This window comes from Lepidochelys olivacea (genome assembly GCF_965140295.1).
Source record: "Lepidochelys olivacea isolate rLepOli2 genome assembly, chromosome: 4".
NCBI lineage: Eukaryota > Metazoa > Chordata > Testudines > Cheloniidae > Lepidochelys > Lepidochelys olivacea.
In genome coordinates, this window is record NC_140414.1 from 129,030,677 (window position 1) to 129,052,255 (window position 21,579).

Consider the following 21,579-nt stretch of genomic DNA (forward strand, 5'->3'; position numbering starts at 1 on the left):
AATAGTAATTGGGCTAGACAGAGAGAGAAAAAAGCACCAGTATAAGAATGACTCAATAGCCCGGATTAATGTTCTAGCCATCAAACAGCACCCATCCTCCCACCCATGGAATTAGGACCCAGTCTTATGAGGTACTGGGCACACTGTGCTAGTCCCATTTTTTTATTTTGGGGCTGAGAAGGAAATTTTCCTCTCACTGCCAGATTGGCCCAGGCGGCCTGGGTTTTTTTTCCACCTTCCCCAAAGCTCATTAGGGACCCAGTGGAGTAGGTAAGAAAGTTAGGTCAAGATGTCACATCTTAGTAGGGAGCAGGTATCCAGTGTCCAATTAGCTGATAAACTAATAATAAACTCTGGTTGGAAGGGGATTTAAGGGAAGGTCTCCTGTAAAGAAGCCTGGGGCTTCTAAAGTCTGATACAGTGGGGAAACAACCCTCCCTTTTCCCAGCGTCCCTTAACTTTCACATGAGGGGCAGGCAGCAGGGTCCCAGCAATAGCCTGGGACCAGGTTGGGAAAGGGAAGTCCCAAATAGAAGGAAATAGAGGAAAGAATGAAGACCTGAACTGAATGATTTATTGCTGAGTAATCCCACATAAATTAATACAGCTGCCACCTAATTAAGCTAAATCCTTTGCATCCTCATCCTGAGTAGCCATCCACCTCTCAAGGATGGTCTAGATAATACTTATCTTTGAAAAGTCATGGATGATGGGAGAGATTCCAGAAGACTGGAAAAGGGCAAATGTAGTGCCATTCTATAAAAAAAGGGACATAAGGACAAACCAGGGAATTACAGACCAGTCAGCTTAACTTCTGTACCCAGGAAGATAACGGAGCAATTAGTTAAGCAATCAATTTGCAAACATCTAGAAGATAATACGGTGGTAAGTAATAGTCAGCATGGATTTGTCAAGAACAAATTGTGTCAAACCAACCCGACACCTTTCTTTGACAGGGTAACAAACCTTGTGGATGGGGGCAGGGAGAAGCAGTCGATACTGTCTCCCATGACCTTCTCAGAAACAAACTACGGAAATGCAACCTAGATGGAGCTACTATAAGGTGGGTGCATAACTGGTTGGAAAACTGTTCCCAAAGAGTAGTTATCAGTGGTTCACAGTCATGCTGGAAGGGCATAATGAGTGGGGTCCCACAGGGATCAATTCTGAGTCCAGTTCTGTTGAATATCTTCATCAATGATTTAGAAGATGGCACAGAGAGTACACTGAAAGTTTGCGGACAATACCAAGCTGGGAGGGAGGAGTTGCAAGTGCTTTGGAGGATAGGATTATAATTCAAAATGATCTGGACGAAATGGTCTGAAGTAAATAGGATGAAATTCAATAAGGACAAATGCAAAATACTCCATTTAGGAAGGAACAATCAATTGCACACATACAAAATAAGAAATGATTGTGTAGGAAGGAGTACTGCGGAAAGGGATCTGGGGGTCATAGTGGACCACAAGCTAAATATGGGTCAACAGTGTAACACTATTGCAAAAAAAGCAAACATCATTCTGGGATGTATTAGCAGGAGTGTTGTAAACAAGACACAAAAAGTAATTCTTCTGCTTTACTCTGCACTGATTAGGCCCCAACTGGAGTACTGTATCCAGTTGGGTTTGTTTAGTCTGGAAAAGAGAAGACTGAGAGGGTACATGATAAAAGGTTTTCAAGTACATAAAAGGTTGTTACAAGGAAGAAGGAGAAAAATCATTCTTCTTAACTGCTGAGGATAGGACAAGAAGCAATGAGCTTAAATTGCAGCAAGGAAGGTTTAGGTTGGACATTAGGAAAAACTTCTTAACTGTCAGTGTGGCTGAGCACTGGAATAAATTGCCCAGGGAGGTTGTGGAATCTCCATCATTGGAGATTTTTGAGAACAGGTTAGATAAACATCTCTCAGGGATGATCTAGAGAATACTTAGTCCTGCCATGAGTGCAGGGGACTGGACTAGATGACCTCTTGAGGTCCCTTCCAGTCCTAGGATTATATGAATTAAAGTCACATTAGCATTTTAAAACTTTCATACAGGGAAGAGTGTTACGGTATAGGTGGATTTAGCAAGATCAAATAAAGTTTCAGTTTTAATATCCAGTGCAGCCTTGTGGCACCTTAGAGACTAACCAATTTATTTGAGCATGAGCTTTCATGAGCTACAGCTCACAGCTCACGAAAGCTCATGCTCAAATAAATTGGTTAGTCTCTAAGGTGCCACAAGTACTCCTTTTCTTTTTGCGAATACAGACTAACACGGCTGTTACTCTGAAACCAGTGCAGCCTTATAACTTATACTTGCGGGAAAATGATTGTGGATTGTGAGCCTTGTCTTCACAGGCGGAAAAATATTATCCTTTATACAGGAATCTATTTACGCATGGCTTAAGATGCTAATGAGATTTCTTTGGCCAGCCTGGTTTCCCTTCTCTAAGCTACCAGAATTCTATGTTTGTTTAGAATAAAGTTTATCTTCTCCTATGCAGAATCTATAAAAGCAAAAACTTAGAAGCTCAAGCACTTTACAACTCTCTCTGAAACATAAAACAAAATACATCTATTAATGGATTTTAACTAGACATTTACCGATAGCTAATCTTTAAATAATAGCAATTCACTAATAAAGATAGATGATCCTAGCTGGAAAAACAGTTTTCTTAGCATATGTATTCCTTGTATTTTAGGCCATCACATCTGTTATTTAGTGATCAGGGCTGAGAGTTGATCATAATTTATTGGGAAATGTCATGGTGAAAGAGTTGAGACATGGAAATGATGTTGAGTTAAAAACCATCAGCACTCATACTTTTTATTTTATACCCACAGCAGCTTTTCAATTTACCTCCCTTTCAACTGTATTGCATAGGCAGTGAGAACTTTCTGACATCGAAACTGCTGTAGAGCAGCTACTTTTCATAATTCTCTTAGCATGTATATGGCATTATAGTGATGAATGTGATTGAAATAGCTACAGATATAAGAAACAAATATATACATTTAAAAACTTAAATAGGTGATCTTATAGACCTTCGGGGAATTATAGTTCTCATTAGTATAGTATATTGTACTACCACTGTGTTGTCATTGACCTCCTGGTTCCCATGCAGTCTATGGTTGAACTCTGCAGCTCTCCATTATGACCTCTCAGTATTCATCCACTTACCATACTATTCACCCACAGCATTCAAAAGTCTTAAGAAGTTAAAAGTTGTGTATTTTTGTTGGGGAAAAAACTGATAGAATGGAAACCATGATTCCAATGAAAGTCAAAATAAAGGTCTAACCTCCCAAGTTGCTCAGGAATAGCAGTAGGATTCAGAAGAAGCAAGTATAGATTTGGGGAGAGGTGTGGAGCAATAAGACTAAGGAGAACATTACTAAATTGAGTGGCCATATTAGCAACCATTGGCTGCAGCAAAAGTAGGAACACATTCCTCATTCAGATCACAGTCTGGCCCTCTTTTAAATAGGGAGAAATTTACCAGAATTATATACATTAACATAAGACAAAGCACCGTGGCTGTAGACTAGACAAAACTGATAGGCCAGAAATAACACATACATCCCACGCAGACCTAAAAGGTACAGGGTAACATTGCAAAGATAATTGTGTAACTGAACTATTAAGCACAGTTGAGCCGATTTTAATTATGGAAGAGTATTGCTGACCAGCTGCCACTGGAAGAGATATGAATATAGTCAGGCCTATGAGAGACAAACTTGTATATTTCACAAGGCCAGAAATATATACTTACTACAAATCTACTATTCACTTTTTCTAAAATTCTTTTTTCATTTAATGCCATCGATTCTCCCTTTCTCTTCTTTATTCTCTTTTTTTCTAGCTTTTTACAAGCATACATTTTTCCTGTTGCCCGCACTTGGCAAGCACATACCTAATGGAAAGAGGAAAGATATGTCAGATGTATCAGATTTTAATACTGGAACAAAAACAGTTTTCTCTTTTCTAAACCCCCTCTGGAGCCAGAGGACAAGTAAAATACAGGAGAATCAACTAAACTGTTTCATGGGTGGACACACTGGGTTGTTTGTTTTTTGGGTTTTTTTTTTGTAATAACCATGAAAAAAGAATTGCTACACAAACCAACTGTCTTGTTAGGTGCAAGTGTTTAAAAGTAAAAATGCTGCCTGTTCGGTTTGGTAAATTGACAAATTACAAATGATCTAATCAAATCTGTTATTTATTCAAGGAACGAAGAGTGTAAGTCACCTTTTCCCCGTGTTCAAGGAGTTGCAAACACAAGTAGAGATCTCACAGTACTCACCTCTCCAAATCCTCCTTTGCCTAGTACTCGGTAATGTCTAAATGTGTTCTTGGTTACTGGTTGCCTAATTGACAGAATGGAATAATTACTGGTCTCACTTCCAATTATATTTCTTTTTGTTTTTCTTTCAGAGCCCTGTTTGTTTCTGTTTCTTCCCTCTTTTCCTATATAACTTCCATGACCACCAGACTACCCAATGCCTTTCCTTCAGCTGAGTGGATGAAAGGATTAGAATACAAACTGAATACCAAAGGAAAGGTACTTTTGCTCATGGACACTAGCTCCCCCTTGTGGGAAGCAAGCAGTCACTACAAGCAGAATGAACGAAAATTTAGGATCTATGCCACCCCACCGCCATGCATGTTAGTTGTTCTTCTCATGCATGGTTTGTGAGGAGACAATGTTTCAAGCTGGGATTTTCAAGTGTTCACCGACTCAATTCTGTTCCCACTGAAGCCAATACAATTTTTACCACCTTGCTTGTTCTATGTTTCAGAGGTATTTGGTCTAGTTTTCCTCCTGCATCTACGTCTAGCTTGCTTAAGGTTTTTCCAGTAATAGAAGCCTACAGTGAAAATTATGATTAGGCACCTAGGAGCCTAAAGGAGCAGGCTTGATTGTTCACTACTTTTGACATTCAGCAACTGCCACTGACCTCCCTGGAGCTTCTAGGTGACAGCTCTTCTGAAAAAATTCAGGCCACTTATTTAATAGCTTAAAATATGGATATAGGATCCTAAACATAGGCCCCTCTTTTAAAAATCTTGGTTGGGCAAGTCACTTAACCTGTGCCTCAATTAACCCACCTGTAAAACCAGCTAATTATTTGATCGTACAGTTGTCTGTAATGATTAATATAATTGTATTAGAATAGCACCCAAGGCACCAATCAAGCTCAGAACCCCATTGGGGGCTATCACTATACAAACACATAGAAAGATTTTTAAAAGTTTAGAGTAGTTAAATGTAAAATGCTTTGAGGTCATTAAACAGATGCTTTAATTATTAATACAATGTCTACTACAGCTCCACTTGTTTGTCATCTCATCAGCCCATTACACCTTGTCTTTTACACTGTATGTTCTTTGAGGCAGAGATTGTCATTTACTATATTTGTACAATGGGGCCCCAAGTTGGCTAGCTTTTGCGTACTACTGCAATAAGTGTTACGTATAAAAATACCTTACCTTTCCAACCATTTCCACTGTAAAAAATGGGAGAAATAGATGCTTTGTTGGTAAGCTTCAAATGGTGCTCCACTTAAATAATCCTGGATAACCCTGCAAAAACAATCCATGTTTATGTTGGTAGACTGGCGCTATCAGGGATGAGAAGCTAACCACTTCATTAGACACCAATTTAGATGTATCAATTAATCTGGAGGAAGGTGGAGTGAACATATTACTGCACTACACAATGAGTTTACTGGTCCTGCCTCAGAGAGAGTGAGCAGTTAGTACAATTCCATTGAGAACTATGCCTGTAGGGTCACTAGTGAGTGCAGAGTAACAGATCTTGCTTATTTTAGCAGGAAAATTTAAAATAATTCTTGAGGAATTAGAGATCAAAATGACTGATGCACCAGTAGATCTAATTTTAAGGTGGCACGGGAGGTGAGACATCCCCGCATAAGCATGTCCTGTGTGGGGATTGCACGTAGAGGCCTGCACTCCCTTCCCGTTGACCATAAGGAGATCCAATTTTGGGACAAGAGGTGAGGGTGTCAGGTGTGGAGACAAAAACAGAAGCACTTCTGATCAGCTTTCCAAGGCAAGCCTGATCAGAGGATGTGGCTCACCCTGAGAGCTGGTATCATTGTCCTATCATGAGTACAGATGCAGTGATTTTAAAAGATGTCTGTACATCAACAGCATGGTACTATTGAAAGAGGGATGAGATTGCAATTTAGCTAGATCAAAAATCCTTGAAGAGCTCCCACTGTGCTTCTATTTTTTACCCACATGCATTCCTTTCCCAGAAAGTCTCCATCACCTATACCTTTACCAGAGATAGCATCAACATTAAAAAGAACAGGAGTACTTGTGGCACCTTAAGAGACTAACAAATTTATTTGAGCATAAGCTTTCGTGGGCTACAGCCCACTTCATCGAATGCATGCAGTGGAAAATACAGTAGGACCATTTTATATACACAGAGAACATGAAACAATGGGTGTTACCATACACACTATAATGAGAGTGGTCAGTTAAGGTGAGCTATTACCAGCAGGAGGGGGGGGGGGCGGAATAACAAAAAAAAAACACACAGTCTATCAGGTTACATTACAACTGCCAAAAAACTTCATTGCAAAATTAGATCTCTGAAGACTCACAGGACAACTGACAAACACCTTTTAAATCAGAGTTATAAGCAGCACAGTTAACAAGGCCTTTGAATTCCCAGATGCAGGTCAATGATTCAAACGGAACAAAAGTATTTTGTGCCTTGAGATGAAACACTCTTTAAAGCACAGACTCTGGTTTGACATAGTTAACTGATTCAAAACAAGTACACTTAAAGGACTAATTGTTAATAGTTTAAACATGGATTTAAGGCAAAATTCTCCTTTTAAGATCAGTTTGCCACATTACAGAGAGAAATTATCTTTAAAATGTGATTAAGTACTCAATGATTTTTCCCGAATTCTTTTCCAGAATAATCCTGCTAGGCAGTGGGTGTGCTGAGAATGTTACTTATTAATACTAGACAATTGTTTCAGATGGGTTTTATCAAAACTGTTAAGTGGTTTTGGAATACAAGTTCCATTGCTAAGGTGACAGGGTTGCAATGCACAGTTTTGCATCCACATCTTTCATTTACAGAATGCATGTAATTGTGCCCACTGAAGTAAATGCCTTTGCGTGGCGGGGAAAAAAATAAAAGCCCCTCTGTGTCTATGCAGAGCAGACAGGATCTCAATTTTTAAAGACCAATACAAAGTAATTGCCTAGCATACAAATTATCTGCCTCAGAAGAATATAGAGCTGAGTGGACCCTTTTCTGGGATTTGAACTTGGATCATTAAAACCACCCTTCCAAACCAGATGGTTAGGCCTCTACACCACTTCCCTCAAACTAAGCAACACAATGCAAGACAAGATAAAAGGTGAGAAAGCTTCATCTTCCTTGCTGAACACAGACATTCACTCAAAGTCCAAAAAAAGAGGTGGTCATCTGTTTAACTTCTTAGTAGTGTGTATTCTGTGTCTTTTTTTATTCTCAAATTTTGTAGAGTATTTAGTTTTCAGTTGCATAAGCTGTGACTCAAATGTTGCAGGCTTTCAGGCAGACATGATCAAGCATGCATAGAAGAACCAGTAATATTAGAAGTGTAAGGGCTCTAGGAGACCGAACATTTGTAAATATGTACAATCCTTTCAAGAAGAGTCCTTTGCCTGGTGTAGGTATCTGCAGTGTCACTGTATTACTTGAGAACAAAACAAGTTGTGGTAAATAGTCAGTAATATTAATCATGATTGCTCATTTAAAACGGATTTTCAACCCCAATGTTGAAATACTGTTGTTGGCCACAGTCACATGGATTCTAAATAGGTATCCCTTTGTTTATCCCTGGACACTGCCAACTTGAAGTCTAGACAGTTTCCAAAAAAATTACTTAATAGAAGTTTGGGTATTACACAAGTCTTGATTTATGATTTTATACTTTTTTTTTTTTTAAAGGAAAGGAAAAATAGTTTCTCTCCTTTACTGAAGTAAAAAATAGTCCCCTACAAATGGGGGGGGGGGGACGGAAAATGAAACTATACACAAAGTAAAACTGGAATAAAGAGAAATATTTTTCTCATCTATTTCAGATATAAAATCTTAGCTGTTACCATTAACATTTGGGTACAAAATTTCAGGAAGTAGTGTGATTTTTTTCTTAATCTGAGGTTTTTTAAATGCAGTAAATCAGAATATTTCCCTATCAATTTGATTGGTTCACAAGAACAAAAGAATTAAGAGAAATAGAAAGGCAGGTTAACTCTGCTGCCATGAACAGCCCTAAAGACTTCAGTTGGACATTGTGCAATCAGAATGCTCTGCCTCCATTAGATCACTTTAAAGAACAGGAGCCTTTATCCCTTCCCACCTTTTCCACAAATATATGGGATTCATACAGCTAAATTCCAGAAACGTAGTTATTCATCCCCTGAAGTTCAAAGAAATTTGTCCTAAACCACATTTAAATGTTTAGGATTTTTTTTATTTTAAATCCTGAGCACTCCATCCCCTCCAGACTCCCCTTCCACCAGCAACTCAGACAGATCCCAAGTCATGATGCACAGTGAGGAGGCCTTCGATCCTCACCAACTGTGTCTGCAAAAGGAACATTTGCCTAGGTAAAGGTCTTCTAGCTTCCACCAGCCAATTTATTCTGATATACTGCTTTGTTTCAATAGAGGTGTAAGTTGCCACCATTTCCCACAGCCAGCCACTAGTGCAGGAGTGGCCAACCTGAGCCTGAGAAGGAGCCAGAATTTACTAATGGACATTGCCAAAGAGGCACAGTAACACGTCAACAGCCCCCGATCAGCTCCCCCACCCTGCTCCCAGCACCTTCCACCCACTGGCAGCTGCCAATCAGCACCTCCCAATCAGCTGTTTTGTGGCATGCAGGAGGCTTGGATGGGGAGGGAGAGGAGCAAGGGCATAGCAGACTCAGGGGAGGGGACAGGAAGGGGTGGAGTGGGGGCAGAGCCTGTGGCAGAGCCAGGGGTTGAGCAGTAAGCATCCCTCGGCACATTGGAAAGTTGGTGCCTGTAGCTCCAGACCCGGAGTCAGTGCCTATACAAGGAGCCGCATATTAACTTCTGAAGAGCTGCATGTGGCTCCGGAGCCACAGGTTGGCCACCCCTGCACTAGTGGGTTCTTAAGAAGCAATAGTTTTTACTGTTCTTGAAGTGACAATCTCAGCTTCCAGAATCATATCTTGTCCTATTTGTCTGCTATCTTGAGATCAGAGCACTTCAAGGACAACCTAATGACTCTTGAGCTAGCAATGTAATTAGTATTGCCATCTGTCCTGAAAATTGTAGGACCATCCTGCTGTGTAAGCATTGGGCCTGCAATTCTTTCATAAACAGGCTGCTCCAATAAAGGATTTCCTAGCACAGTCTAAAAACAAGACAAGGAAACTGCCCTCAACACGTCTCTGTACATCTAAAATCCTGACTTGTAAGAGGAAAAATATACAGTTCTCCCACACTCAGCTTTTTGAACTTGTGAAAATACTTGCCTGGTAGCGTAGTGTGCTAAGTCATTATGGAGACTCCAAAAATGACTCCTAATTTAAAAAACGAAAGAGGGGATTTAACTCTGTTTTTAAGTGCGAATTTCATCAGTTTTAAAAGTGGAATCATTACTGAATCCTCAATAAATACTAAAAGGGGGCTGCAAACAACAACAGTTGCAGAACTTCCAGAAACCAAAAAACCTAGTTTTAGCTTGATAAATATGTTTTTGGTCTGTATGTATTCTGCTCTCGCATTGTATTAGTGTCCCAGATTATGTCTTTGGACACATTTGTGCAACTCCCATCAAAGTCAAAGGCACAGTAATAATCTCACTTCTGTTACAGCACAAAAGCAACTCTAAGAGCAACATGAGTGCTGAATACACTACACAGGAAAACAAAGAGCACTAGATTGCTGGTTGTGTTCTCACCAGAATTTCATCTGATATGTCCCTTTAAACTTTCCCTGTGACCTCCCTGGAAATACAAATTTTCAGTGTACTTTTAGCCAACATTTTTAGTCAACATTCATCACGTACCTAGTGCAGTCATTAAAAAGATCTTTGCAAGGGTTCTGCTCCAGTCTTGTTTTACATTCATTCACTGCATCCTGAGGTATTTCTGGTAAGTGGGCTGCAGACTTTACATGATACAAACCAAAAACAATAATAAAAACAATTAGTAATCTAACAAAGATAAAGAATCATAAAAATGTAGGGCTTTAAGGGACCCTCCAGAGGTCAACTAGTCCATCCCCCTGCACCCAGGCAGGATCAAGTATATATAGACGATCCCTGAGGTCTTTGTCCAACAGGTTCTTAAAAACCTTCACTGATGGGGATTCCACAACCTCCTTTGGTAACCTAGCCCAGTAGGTAATTAGCCTTTATAATTAGAAAGTTCTTCCTAATATCTAACCTAATATCTCCTTTGCTACAGATTAAGCCCATTGCTTCTTGGCCCGTCTCCAGTGGACATGGAGAACAATGGATCACCATCCTCTTTATAAACAGGCCTTACAATACTTGAAGGCTTATCAGGTCCCCCAATCAGTCTTCTTTCCTCAAGAGTAAAATATGCCCAGTTTTTTTAACCTTTCCTCATAGACTTGTTTTTAATAATATCATTTTTGTTGCTCTGGACTATCTCCAATTTGTCCACATCCTTCCTAACATGTGGGACCCAAAACTGGACACAGTATTCCAGCAAAGGTCTCACTAATGCTGAGTATAGCCAGGACATTTACCACCCATGTCTTACACATGACACTCCTATTAATACATGGTATTAGGTTGTTTTTTTTTTCCCCAGCTGCATCACATTGTTGGCTCATGTTTTATTTGTGATACACTATACTCCCCTGATCTTTTTCAGTAGACTACAGTAAAAGCTGTTTTATCTGGAATGTTGGGGAAATGGGGGGTGCCAGTAAGTGAAAAATGCCAGTTAACAAAAAGGGAGGGAGTTCGGGTGCAGGAGGTGGTGCGGTGAGGGTTGGAGCACCCTCATTCTTTGCAGTTCATCCTAATTGAATGACCTCAGTTGGCTCCCCTGGAAATCCGGTCACACTGGTTCAGAGAGCTTTCTAGTTGGTGAAGTGCCGGATAAAACAGCTTTTACTGTACCTCCCAGCCAATTATTCTCCATTTTCTATTTGCACATTTGATTTTTGTTTCTTAAGGCTATGTCTATATTTACAACAGTGTGCAGTGTACATACACGGCATGCCCTTGAGCACAGGTACAAATAGCAGTGTAGAAAGTGAGGCACTGCTTAGATGAGTTGAGTACAGACAGGATGCCAGAACAGTATGGTCTTTCAACCAGTTTTGCACCCACCTTATATTTATTTCATCCAGACCTCATTTCCCCAGTTTGCTTATGAGTATGTCATGTTGGACTGTGTCAAAGGCCTTACCAAAAATCAGTATATATTACGCCTGCTGCTTCCCCCCATCCACTAGGCCGGTAACCTTATCAGGTTTGTTTGGCATGATTTGTTCTTGACAAATTCATGTTGGCTATTACTTATTATCCTATTATCATTTTGTAGGCACGTAGAGAATTGTTTAATAATTTGTTCCACTATCTTTCCAGGAATTGAAGTTAAGCTGACTGGCCCATAATTCCCCAGTCATCTTTAAAAAGGGGAACAAGAGATGTGCTGTGTTTGCCTTTCTCCAGTCCTCACCCATCCTCCACAAGTTCTCAAAGATAATTGCTAAGAGTTACGAGACTGCTGCAGCTAGTTTCCTAAGTACCCTAGGGTGAATTTCATCAGGCCCTGTCAACTTGACTACATCTAACTTATCTAAATAATATTCTTTAACTTTATCTTTCCCTAATCTGGCTGGGTTTCTTCCCCTTTGTTGTTAATATTAATTGTGTTATGCATCTGGTCACAATTAACCTTTTAGCGAAGACTGAAGCAAAACAGGCATTAAACACCTCAGCCTTCTTGATATCATCTGTAGCTCTCCTTTTCTGCTAAGCAGAGGACCTACACTTTCCTTCATCTTTCTCTCATTCCTAATGTATTTAAAGAACCTCTTCTTATTGGCCTTTTATGTCCCTTGCCAGGCACAACTCATTTTGTGCCTTAGCTTTTCTGATTTTGTCCCTTCATGCTTGTGCCATTTTTTCTGTACTCCTTAGCAATTCACCCATATTTCTACTTTTGTGAGACAGTTTTTCACTTTCAGGTTATTAAAGAGTTCCTGATGCAGCCATATTGGCTTCTAACTATTCTTCCTATCTTTTCTTTGAATTGGGATAGTTTGCAGTTGTACTTTCAATATTCTCTCTTTGAGAAACTGCCAGCTTTCCTGATCTACTTAATCCCTTAGATTTTCTTCCCATGGGACCTTGCCTACCAGTGCTCTGAGTTTGTTAAAGTATGTTTTCTGAAGTCCATTGTGCTTATTCTGCTGTTCTCATTCCTTCCTCTCCTTAGAGTTCATTAAATCTATCATTTCATGATCATTTTCACCCAAATTGCCTTTCACCTTCAGATTCGAAACCAATACTGCTCTCTTCATCAGAGGAAGTTTTCTAACTGGTTTAAAAAACAAATAACTTCAGCTAAATAAATTTTAAAACCAGTTAGGGACATGGTGGTTAAGTGGCTTAAGAGGCCTGACCAGTTTTCACTGGTTTAAAGACCATGCCAGCTGTTAAATAAGTTTCCAGAGAAGATGAGACTAATCCAGAGCCTGAGCATTTTTAGGACACCTGCAAGATCCAGATCTTCCTTAAGATAAAGCTTCCTCAACATAACCAGAACAACTGGAGGGGATAGGGAGAAAAGAGGATGCAAGTTATATCCCGGGCAGAACTTCCAATAGACAGAATAGGGAGAAGAACAGAGACTCCTTGAATTCTACTGGGGACATCTCTAGGCAGATCTAATTTACCAGGGCAGTAATCAGATATTAATAAACTCAGTAGGAGCTGTGGGTGCCCAGCATCTTCTGAAAAATCAACTCCTATGTTTCTGAAGCTGGGCAGACAAAACCTGAAACACTTTTGAAAATTTAGACCTAATTTCTCAAGGCCACACAACATGTCAGCTGCAAAGCCAGATCTAGAACTCAAGAGCTCCTTGCATTCTGATGATTCTCATGTCTCTAAACCACACTACTTTAAAGTAATATGCTAAAACAGCAATTTAGCTACTTTTTGACATTTAGATGTCAATGGATTTTAGTCCAATCTCACAAAATTCTGCTTGCCCAGGACTAGTGATCTAAAAAAAAAAAAAAAAATTACCATACATAGAGAAACGTTAAATGTCATAGTGCTAATGAAAAAATAATGGTAGAGGGCAGTCAGGCTTTGTGCTTGAGTTAATGAAGTTTCACAACAATCTTGAAAGGAAGCGCTAGTCCACATTCCAGAATGACTTGCAAAATTTTGTTAGAGTTTCTCATTTTGAAAGAGATTTACTTCTTAGTATATAGAAAACGAAAACAGCATCTGAAATTGTTGCAGTTTTGAGCTCTAATTTGGTCAGCTCTTACAATGCAGTTTGACAAAATATTTTGCAACAGGATATATTTACCCCGTTAGTGAAGTATGCGTCTAAAACTTTCAGACCACAATCTTTACGCTTTTCATCTGAAGACACTTCATACTCGGCCTAGGGAAAAGGAATGAAAATTAAATTAGATCCATTGTTACCTAGTACTGCAATAGTAACTGTGATGCCATGTGATTTCTATCACAAATATTGGGAGGCATCTCACCTATGGATTATAAAATGTTCTCATCTATGGAGTTCAAGAATTTTGGGATTTTTTAGGATGCATACTGAAACGGATAATTATCCACACCATTTTATAAAAAGGTAAGTATGCCAAAACTGTACCTTTCCTAAAACATACTGAAACTGGAGATTTGATTTGTAAAATCCCAGAAGCTGTGTCTTAGAAGTATGCATAATTACACTGAAATTATATTTCACATAATAGGAAGCCTTACACAGCAGGAGGAAGATATGCATAATCTTAGGCTGGTTAGTCTGACATCACTTCTGGGCAAAATAATGGAAAAGCTGATATGGGATTCAATTAAGAAAGAATTAAAGGATGGGACTATAATCAACACCAGTCAACACTGTTTTATGGATAATAGGTTTTCAACCGGATTTCACTTTTTGAGATTACAAATTTGGTTGATAAAAGGTAACTGCATACAGATAATAAGACTATGTAAGGCATTTGACTTAGTACTGCACAACAACATTTTGACGGAAAATTAGCACTATGCAGTATCAATCAAGCACATGTTAAATGGAATAAAAACTGGCTTAGTGATGGATCTAAAAAGGTAGTCGTCAACCTCATTGAATGGAGATGTTTCTAGTGAGATTCTGCAAGATTGGTCTTAGGCCCAACATGTTTGATCAGCAATCAAGAAGCAAACATAAGAATCACTGCCAATAAAATTTGTGGTTGACACAAAGATTGGTGGAGTGGTAAATATTAGCTAGGACAAGGCAATCATACAAAGTGATCAAGATTCCATAGTAAATTAGTTCCATTCAAACAAAGTGTATTTTAATACAGACAAATGCAAGATCACACATATAGGAACCAATCTATATATATAGATATATATATAGGACATACCTACAGAATGGTTGACTCTATTCCGGAAAACAATAACTCTGAAAAAAAGATTTAGGGGTGACAATGGACAAGCAATTGAACATGAGCTCCCAGAGCGATGCTATGGCAAAAAGAGCTACCACAATCCTTGGATGTATAAACAGGAGAATAATGAGTAGGCATAGGGAGGTGACTTTACCTCTGTATACAGCACTGAGGACACATACTAGAATAATGCATGCAGTTCTGGTGTCCCCATTTTTAAAAGGATGGGGAAAAATTGGAGAGAGAGAGTACAGAAAAGAGCCACAAAAAATTGATTCAAGGGCTAGAGAAAATGTCTTTCACATGGGGAGCTTAAATCTCTCAATCTGTTTGGTTTATCAAAAAAGATAAGAAGTGACTTCATTACAGTACCTTCATGGGGAGAAAATATTAGGTAATAAAGGAGTCTTTAATCTAGCAGAGAAAGGCCTAACAAGAACCAGTAGCTGAAAGTTGATGCTAGATACTCGGCACAATTTTATAAAAAAGGAGTATGATTACTCCTTGGAACCAACTACCAAAGGAACTTGTAGATTCCCCTTCTTTTGAGGTCTGCAAATCTAGACTGGATAGCTTTCTGGAAGGTATTCTTTAGTCAAACAAGTTACTGGAGTAACTTGGAGAAATGTAATGGCATGTGATATACAGAAGGTCAGACTAGAGGAGCTAATGGTCCTTTTTGACATTTAAACCTCTCCTCCCCCAAACTATGAATACAGAGCTTCATCAGTTCAAAGATAACTGGTATCACTCCATGTAAGACAAGAAGGTATTATCCCTACCGTACACAGAGACGGACTTCTCAAGATAAAAGTTAAAGGGACACACAACAAGAATCTTGTTCAACTGACTAATGATAGAGAAACAAGCCGCGTGAGGTAATATCTTTTATTGGACCAACTTCTCGTCTCTCTCACCAACAAAAGTTGGTCCAATAAAAGGTATTAAAGAGACAAGGTGGGTGAGGTAATATCTTGGGACCGATATGGCTACAACAACAATAGAGAATTCAGATTTCTGATACAGCACCCACTAAATAGTAGATCTTGAATTTAAAAACAAATTAATATCTAAATGAATATCTCTGAAATAATTTTCTGCTCTCCTGTTGACATTTATGAGGGTCTATTCAGCAAAAGAGAAACTGAGTGAATGAGTGAGGGAAACATCAAGACTACATATAAAATGCAGTTAAAAAGCACAAGGTAAAACATGGAAAGAAAAAAAATTGCTAACAATACAGTTACTGAAAGCTTAGGTGTTATTAATGACTATAGCAGGTACATTTTCAAACAAGTGTTATTTCATGTTCAGTGGTATCTCTAAGGGTCACATTTTCAAAGGAAGTTTGAATTGTGTGCACTTAACTTGAAATATCTAGGTGGCTCATTTTCAGAAGCACTAATACCTATGACTTCAAATGAAGTCAGTGTGTACAGGCGCTACACTTCTCTGGAATAAATATACACCAGGATCTTCAGTGTCTCAAGTTGAGCACCCAAATATTAAGACACCCAAAATTATAAGCTATTTTTTAAAATTTGGTTCTAAATGACTTATCTAAAGTCACAATCAGCAGCACAAGCAGGACTGGAAATCCAGACTCCCTGGAATCCAGTCCCATTAACAATCTAATAAATTATCCTCAAGACATAGCTTTTCTGCTTGAATATTTTGATCTTGATCACTTCAAAAAAGTTCAACCATTAAACAAGTAAGTCAGTACTTTTGCATGAAATTAAAATAATACCTAGAGTGGAAATAAATTCTGCAGCAATGCTTGATCAACTACAGCAACATATTTGGTATCTTAACATTTTTATATTATGCCAAAGAAGTTAGTCACATAATATAAACTTTTAGCCTTATGATTTTATTTCCACTAATCAGGGACAAGCATTACATTTAATTTAGAGGAAGTTAAATAAAGCTTTCTTCAATGTCATCTAATTTCAAATATTCTGCATAACAAAAAAGTTCAGAAGGAAGTTTGAGTCACTACCCCAAAGTACAATTTCTTCACACTTTAGTAACCCCCACTCCGGATATTGGAATGGATTTATGGTAAGGTGAGGACTACTTTTGAGGTGACTAAAACCTATTCAATCATTTTCTCAACTCTTCCTTTTCTAAAGCCATACAACTGCCATAGGTGCTGGAACTAGGGGTGCGAGGGATGCTGTAGCACCCCCTGGCTTGAAGTGGTTTCCATTATATGCAGGGTTTACAGTTTGGTTCAATGGCTCTCAGCATCCCCACTGTAAAAACTGTCCCAGCACCCCTGCAACTGCCTGAAGATTTTTCAGACTATTATCCATCTTAAAACTGTAACAATACATAAACTATGTAGCATGGCTTAATACTACCTTGTACTTGCCATTTCATCCTCCCAACATATTTATGTTGTAGAAATCAAGTTGTCCCTAGGATAACAACAGAGAATACACTAAATTGAGAGATGCATTAGGCTCTTAGAGTTTTTTTTTTTCTTTTTGAACAAGGATCCTCCTTCCCTGACTCTATACTGTATTTCTGTGTCTCAAAAGTAGTACCTGCCTGAATATGAGGAAAAATTAAAATCCTATGCTGGACAGCATATGCTGAAAAACTTTGATACAGCTTGTGTTCTCAGGACTCTGTGTAATTATGATATGCCAAAGGAGAAAGTTTATAGAAAATTAGGCCATTATTTGACTACAAGAAAACTGGCTTGTCTACTTCACACCATTACTTTTGTCTGTTTTAAGAACTTGAGTTAGCTGGCTGAAGCTCAATCCCTGGAAGAGATGGAAGATATCATAACTGACCCCTTTGACTAAGAAGATATGACAGCCCTTAGACTGTAAGATTCATAATTTGGGGGTCATGTTAGATTCTGAGATGCTTCTGGTTTTATCTGGCAACAGCAAGTCTCAAGAATACTTCCTCTCCACCACTTTTCGACTGGGGGAAAAAATTGCCAACTCTCTCCTCAGATCAGGGGCTCACAACAGCTATCCATGCCTTTGTGGGATCCAGACTAATTTAATAGGAACAATATATACAAAGCTATACAAATATACTTCGAGACCACTCAGAAGATACAGCTAGTGCTGAAAATGGCTAGTGCTTAATTAGCAGCATGGGTCTCACATGAAGGATGACATGTGTGGCAAAGACAGCACTGCCTTAAAGTGTTAGTTTCTAGGAATTGGTTTTGTTCCTGTTATCTTAGGTATCGTCTATACTACAAAGTTAGGTCAACACAAACTGCCTTGAATCCATGTGTCTACACTTCAAATTTGTCTCCCATCGATGTAAGTTCTCCATTACACAGACAAAGTAACACCACCTCCCCAAGCAGCATTGAGCCATGGTCAATCTACTGAGGTCAACAAGCCCAATGTAGACACTGCATTACCTATGTCAACCCTAACAGTCCTCCAGCAGCTGTCCTACAACGCCCAACACTGACCACTCTGGTCACAATTGTGAACTCCACTGCACAGGAGACACGGAGACTGGAAGCCCAACCCACCCCCTTTAAAAGCCTGCATTTTCTTGAAATGCCCTTTCCTAATTGCAGGTTTCAGAGTAGCAGCCATGTTAGTCTGTATCTGCAAAATGAAAAGGAGGACTTGTGGCACCTTAGAGACTAACAAATGTATTTGAGCATAAGCTTTCATGAGCTACAGCTCACTTCGTCAGATAAATTTGTTAGTCTCTAAGGTGCCACAAGTCCTCCTTTCCTTTTCTAAGTGTTCATCAAGATGAACACAACTGGCAACTCTCCATTGTTGTATGCAACTGCACAGCTGGCTGTACCAACTACACGCTCCAGATGCGCTCCAGCCTGGAGTAGACAGGAGATATTGGCTCTCGGCCTGGAGGGAGAAAAGGCTGTTCCGAGCACAGCTACGGACCAGACATAGAAACATGTACAACTATGAGCAGATTGCACACGGGATGTAGGAGAAGGGTATGACAGCAATCAGCAGCAGTGCCACTTGAAAGCAAAGGAACTATGGCGGGCATATCAGAAGGCCAGGGAGGCCAACGATTGATCTGGTGCCGAGCTGCAGAGCTGCCACATTTACAAAGAGCTGCATGCCATACTTACAGACACCCCTCCCCCCCACACACACACCTCCGAGTCACAGGCCCCTGGCATGAACAGCAAGGAGGAGATAGAGGAGGAGGATGTAGGACATGTGACCAATGGGGGGTGAGGGGCTCTGATCCAAGACCTGTTTGAGGCTCTACCACAGCCCAGTCAGTCCCAGCAGTTGAACATGGGTGAGCCCAATGCAAGGCAAGAAACCTCAGGAAAACAAATGTACATTTATTTCCCATTAGTGATGGTGCCCCACAATTTAGCAGGAAACAGCTATTGATTTTTTGTTAATTTACTCATACTAAAAGAGGTAGAGTAGCTATCTACTTTTCACTCCCTTGTAGAGTTAAGCACAGTGGCCATGAGGAGCAGTTTCTTTATGTACACAGGGATGGCCCTTGAATCTTCCTGAGATATCTTGATGAAACTTTCATGAGGTACACTGCAATCCTCTCCCGAAGGTTTCTAGGGATGGCACCCTTCTTTCTTTCTGAAGATTTTTCAGACTAAGGCTTTTCCACATCAGTTGGAGAACTTTGGCAGGCACCATTACAATATGCTGTTACCTACTCAGAGGCCCCAGGATGTCAGCAGCAGCTGTGTTCTCTGTGCCTTTGTTACCCTCAGGAATGACATCAGCTAAAATTACCACTGCCTGTGTAAAATGGCGCCCATTTTCAGTGCCATTGCCCTGTTCTCATAGTTTCATGCAACTGAGCAATTCCCACCTCAGCTCCCTCACCCGCGGCAGGCCATCCTCGCCATGGTTAGTGCTATTAGTGGCACCAAGTACAAGCACTCCAAAGTAGAAGTGCCAATAAGCATGTCTTGCTTAAACCTTTAGGGGAACAAGGGAAGGGAGTTCTGAAACTTAACTTCCATTTTCCATAGCAACTATACCGACAATGATACCTCTGTATGTTTTATCCATAGCTGCTGCCATTGTGGCCTTGAGGAGTTTCCCCTCCACACCTGTGGAATGCCTGAAGAAGAGAACGATTTGGGATGACTTAGTCGGCAAGATTCTGCAAGTCAGTGATGCATCAGACCATGACCAGAGCGCCTGGAGGATGAATACTGTATGGAGGAGGAAAGGAGGAAAGAGTGGACAGGAGTACCAGCAGAAAAATGAGAGGGAGATGCAACAAGACATAATGGGCTTCTTTGGCAGAAAATACAGATGCTACAGATTCTTGTGGATTTACAGGTTCAGCAATCATGGGCTAGCATTCCTTTGCAGTCCATGGAGAACTCCAGTATAGCACCTCACTACACCCCACCTCAACCTTCCATGTGGGATCAGGCACTACATTCCTACCCCTGCCACTACACTCAGGGGAGCACTAAGGACAATCACAGCTTTACATATACTGACCTGTGAGAGCCACAGTTTATGTATGTGTAGCTAAAATGGATATGAATGTTCCTTCCCCTTCTTTAACTTCAGTTCCATATATTTATGAAGGTTCTAAAGTATCTGCTTTTAACTTGCACCGAATTTTTTTTTTAAGTGTTTATGTTACTCAATGAAATTCTATTGTTTGGGAAATAATTCATGGCATTAGTTCTCAACATATGCTGCAGAATGCTTAGCAGTAGCGAATCCACTTACTTTCTTGCTACTGTACAATGTGAGAACTCATAGGATCAGTGACAGAACCATGTAATAATCATAAATGTACACCAAGCACCACAAAATTAATAGGTGCATTGTCAAGGTCATATGCTTAGGATGTACTTCAAGCACCACACAATTCATAACAGGCCCCCAAACAGCAGGGCCACATACAGCACAGTACACCACAACACATTACTGTGGCTCGCTGTTAAAGTGTTCTTTCAAAGCCTCCCTGAGCCATATAGCTCTGTGTTGAGCATGTCTAATAGCCCTTGTGTGCCTATTCAAACTCAGTGGACAGCCACTCCACCTCAACCTCATGGCAACTTTCCCCCCTTTGCTTCACGGACATTATGCAGGACACAACAAGCAGCTATAACCGTTGGGAGATTTTTCTCAATCCGAGTCAACCTTGTGAGTAAATAACGTCAGCACCTCTTCAATCTATCAAAAGCATGTTTAACATTCTGCATCTGCTAAGCCAGCAGTTGAATATTTCCTTGGTGCTGTTGAGGTGCTAGTATACAGCTTCGTGAGCTAGAGGAATAAGGGGTAGACTGGGTCCCCCAAGATCACTATTGGCATTTCAACATCGCCAACAGTAATCTATCGGTCGGGAAAGGAAGTCCATGCTTGTAGCTTTCTGAACTGTCCTGTGTTCTTAAAGATATAAGCGTCATGCACTTTGCTTGACCAGCCACCTTTGATGTTGATGAAGCATCCCTAGAAATCCACTAGTTCTCAATAGTCATAGAAAAGTAGCCATTTTGTTGTTGTACTCTTGTGGCAACGTGGTCTGGTGCCAAAATAGGAATATGCATGCCATCTATCGCTTCACGCAGTTTGGAAATCCCACTGCTGCAAATCCATCCACTATATCCCACACATTGCCAATAATCACCATCCTACATAGCAGGAGATGATTAATGGCCCTGCACACTTGCATCACAACGGCCCCCCACAGTGGATTTTGCAACTCCAAAATGACTTCCTACTGACCGGTAGCAACCTGGCATTGCAAGTTTCCACAGCGGAGAAGTAAACGACAATAGCTGTCAGTACAGCTCTCATTCTGGTGTTCCAGCTCTGGGGCAAACTCAGTATACAGATCCAGGACTGTGGGCTTGCACATCCAAAAGTTCTGCAGCCACTGCTTATCATCCCAAACCTGCATTATAATACAATCTCACCAA

General features: G+C 40.0%; 1 protein-coding gene and 1 long non-coding RNA gene across 3 annotated transcripts in view; one reads left to right on the plus strand and one right to left on the minus strand.

The window, feature by feature from the left end:
• GRK4 (G protein-coupled receptor kinase 4) overlaps positions 1 to 21,579 on the minus strand; it is an 82,556-nt gene that overhangs the window by 35,477 nt on the left and 25,500 nt on the right. The window contains exons 4-8 of the mRNA XM_084626448.1: positions 13,583 to 13,660; positions 10,063 to 10,163; positions 5,475 to 5,567; positions 4,288 to 4,351; positions 3,757 to 3,897 (exon numbers count right to left, since the gene is read on the minus strand). Coding sequence (XP_084482574.1) covers positions 3,757 to 3,897; positions 4,288 to 4,351; positions 5,475 to 5,567; positions 10,063 to 10,163; positions 13,583 to 13,660 — 477 coding nt within the window. The remainder of the gene's footprint in view (positions 1 to 3,756; positions 3,898 to 4,287; positions 4,352 to 5,474; positions 5,568 to 10,062; positions 10,164 to 13,582; positions 13,661 to 21,579) is intronic.
• LOC311519688 lies at positions 168 to 20,137 on the plus strand. Of its 2 annotated transcripts, XR_014711345.1 has the most exons (4): positions 168 to 1,063; positions 4,213 to 4,317; positions 4,419 to 4,545; positions 19,702 to 20,137. It is a non-coding gene; the product is annotated as an uncharacterized lncRNA (long non-coding RNA). The 2 variants fall into 2 exon arrangements; XR_014711346.1 differs by lacking the exon at positions 19,702 to 20,137 and having other exon boundaries at positions 4,419 to 4,951.